General features: G+C 39.6%; 1 protein-coding gene across 1 annotated transcript in view; it reads left to right on the plus strand.

The window, feature by feature from the left end:
- The window catches only part of LOC117946617 (serine/threonine-protein kinase pim-2-like), a 6,327-nt gene that overhangs the window by 1,962 nt on the left and 1,281 nt on the right, over nucleotides 1-3,084 (plus strand). The window contains exons 3-7 of the mRNA XM_034874892.1: nucleotides 780-874; nucleotides 1,012-1,059; nucleotides 1,159-1,380; nucleotides 2,612-2,789; nucleotides 2,941-3,084. The exon at nucleotides 2,941-3,084 is cut by the window's right edge and continues 1 nt beyond it. Coding sequence (XP_034730783.1) covers nucleotides 780-874; nucleotides 1,012-1,059; nucleotides 1,159-1,380; nucleotides 2,612-2,789; nucleotides 2,941-3,084 — 687 coding nt within the window. The remainder of the gene's footprint in view (nucleotides 1-779; nucleotides 875-1,011; nucleotides 1,060-1,158; nucleotides 1,381-2,611; nucleotides 2,790-2,940) is intronic.

Genomic DNA, 3,084 nt, shown 5'->3' on the forward strand with positions numbered 1-3,084 from the left:
CCATCACCAGTCTCACACACCATCACCAGTCTCACACACCATCACCAGTCTCACACACCATCACCAGTCCTACACACCCTCACCAGTCTCACACACCATCACCAGTCTTACACATCCTCACCAGTCTTACACACCTTTACTGGTCATACACACCATCACCAGTCTCACACACCATCACCAGTCTTTTTTTAAAAACAATCACAGACTGGAATATGTCAACATTTACTCAAACTATTTCAGAGCCACTTTACTTAAATGCAAAAAAATTGAATAAGACGCCCCAAAATTACCCATCAAAATCACCCCAAAGAGCATTTTACAACATGAGGGTTAAAGCTTTTTGATTGGATGTATTAAATAAATGTAAAGGGGAAATGTGCATATGTAATTAACTACATACCTTGCAGCTCACATGTTGCAATATTTCCTAAAATTGACCTTGCTGGAATTTCGTTTTGGGTTTGACTTTCGCGGGAGGGACTTGCGCAGAAGGCTTGGACTCATTGTCATAACTGTTATATATTGTATAACAGCTATACTTAGTTTTTTGTATGTGATAATTGGTAAGCTTTAGAGTGGTGGTAGGTGGATTTCTTTAACCTTTGGACAGAGCTAATGGCTGCATTATATTATACATTAGATATTCATATTTAGCATACAGTCAAGCGGTATTTATCTTCTCATCTAAATCGGAACATAAAGAAGAATAACAATAAGTGTTCCTCAAAATGAAAGTAGACATCTCATACAGAATGTCATCTCTCTGTGATTATGTTCAGCTGAATTTGAAGCCACCTACATTGAGATTTACCGGATTGCTAAAGGTGGTTTTGGAGCCGTGTATGCAGGCTACCGAAAAGAAGACGTTGTATCAGTAGGTCTCTCTCTCTTTCTCTCTCTCTTTCTCTCTCTCTCTCTCACTCACTCACTCACTGTCACACAAACACGCATTCATATTTCACTGCATTTTTAGAAACTTCCAGGTGAAACAATTGTGTTTCCATCTTTCAGGTTGCTATCAAACATATTCCAAAAGGAAAGGTCCACTACAGTAGAGTGGTAAGTGAAGGAATCTGGTCTCCTTACACCAACACGGACATTTCTTTCTCATTTACCGTGATGTATTTTTTTCTTATGTATTTTCTGTATTTCCTCAAGGTCAAGAACGGAAAGGTGTTTAAGGTCGTTGAGGAAGTCGCCCTCATGGTGAAAGCAGCAGGTGGAGCTGAATCAGCTGGGAGCTCTGCAGCCATCTCCATACTTGACTGCTACGATCTGGAGGAGGACCTTGTCCTGGTTATGGAAAGACCCGTCCCCTCCATGGATCTCCACCAGTATTGCAAGGCCAAAAGAGGCTTCCTGCAGGAAGATGAGGCTAAGGTACCCGAGCTAGGTGAAAGATGAAGAGTTATGGTGTGTGTCTGTTGTCAAGGGGGATTTCCCCGTTCACCATCATCTGTCTATGTGAGCATCCAGGCAATGCATTCTGGTAGCGTTGTGGGGACTTTAGAGAAGCGGATTGTCGAGATGCCTTCTCCTCATTTGTAGAACTTGAATCCAGGCTACTTAATTCAAATAAGGAAAGTCCCGCTCAACTGGCAAGCTCTCAAAAGCTCACAAAAATCATTTAACCCTTTTAATCCCACTGACCTAGAAATTTGAAATGAAAAACCTTTTATCAAAGTTATGGTTTTCTACCCCCCCCAATGATTTTGTCACTTTTTCTGAGCCTTTTTTTAATTTTCGTGGATTTTTACCCCAAATTTTTTAAAGCTTTTTTTTACATTTGACACTTTTGTTAGACATTTTTCTCTCTTTTTATTTTACACTATTACAGTACATTATTTCAGCACTACCTATACTTTGTATTTTTACATTTCATATTTTTTATTTCATGTTGAAACTGCAAAGGGGTTGCTTCCATCTCATTGATTTTTTGGACATGTTTTTTGTTGTTTTGACCAGGTTTTTGAAGCTTTCTCCGACATTTGTTGTCACTTTTGACGTTTTCTAACCTTTCCCGAAGTTTTTTCTCACTTTTTGCCACGTCTTTGTTGATTATTTCTGCGTTATTTGGGACGTTTTTGAATTTTTTTGCTATATTTCTGTTACGTTTTTCAGTGTTCTCAAATCTTTTTTTCTTATAATGCTATGAAATTAATAAAACACCCAAAATCAATGAGAATAGTGAACTGATCACTTATGTAACTTGTGAGGAGCATCGTACGGAACCATCCATGTTATTTGGTTTTACAATCTGGTTGAAGGAAACCCAAATTTCTGATTTGGAAACATTTTGAAAATAGGTCAAATTTGACCCTGAGGACAACAGAAGGGTTAAAGGGTGAATGTGTAAAGGACTATTTCTTAGCATAACATAACATATACTATGGTATGACATAACATGGTGGTAGTATAAATGGTCTCATCTAGTGACTATCAGCCATAAAGGATACTAGTGGATAGCCTTTTGCATACTGTCCAGTTCAACTAAGAGCACAAGTAATCACCACGTATTTAGCAGGGACGCATGAGGGAATTTGTCCTCTGACGGAATAAGTCCTACACCGCTCTATTCACTCACCTGTCTCACTCTGTCCCTCTATCACAGACCGTCCTAAGGCAGATGGTGGATGCAGCCGTCGAGATGCACACAAATGGAGTCTTTCACAGGGACATCAAATTAGAAAACACCCTCATCGAAATTGGATCAAATGTCCCACGGGCTCGAGTGATTGATTTTGGCTGTGGTTGCCTCTCGATAAAGGGATATTACTACAACTACTCTGGTATGATATCTGTCTTCCGCTCTTGCTCTTTTATTTAGCTGACAATCTTTGAAGCAAACAAGGTTTCTCCCTTATTTCTCTCTACTTGCTCCGTTTCTGAGTATCTGTGACTGTCTTTCTTTATCTTTGTGTCCGATGTTGTGTATTTTAGGTACCTTTTCAAAAGCCCCACCAGAATGGTTCATCTTCAAAAGATACAAAGCCGGTCCCACGACAGTGTGGCAGCTGGGAGCACTATTATACGACCTGCTGGATCACGATTACTCCTTCAAAACACGTATTTACCTTGAAAAAG

The sequence above is a fragment of the Etheostoma cragini genome, chromosome 1 (genome assembly GCF_013103735.1).
Source record: "Etheostoma cragini isolate CJK2018 chromosome 1, CSU_Ecrag_1.0, whole genome shotgun sequence".
Lineage (NCBI taxonomy): Eukaryota > Metazoa > Chordata > Actinopteri > Perciformes > Percidae > Etheostoma > Etheostoma cragini.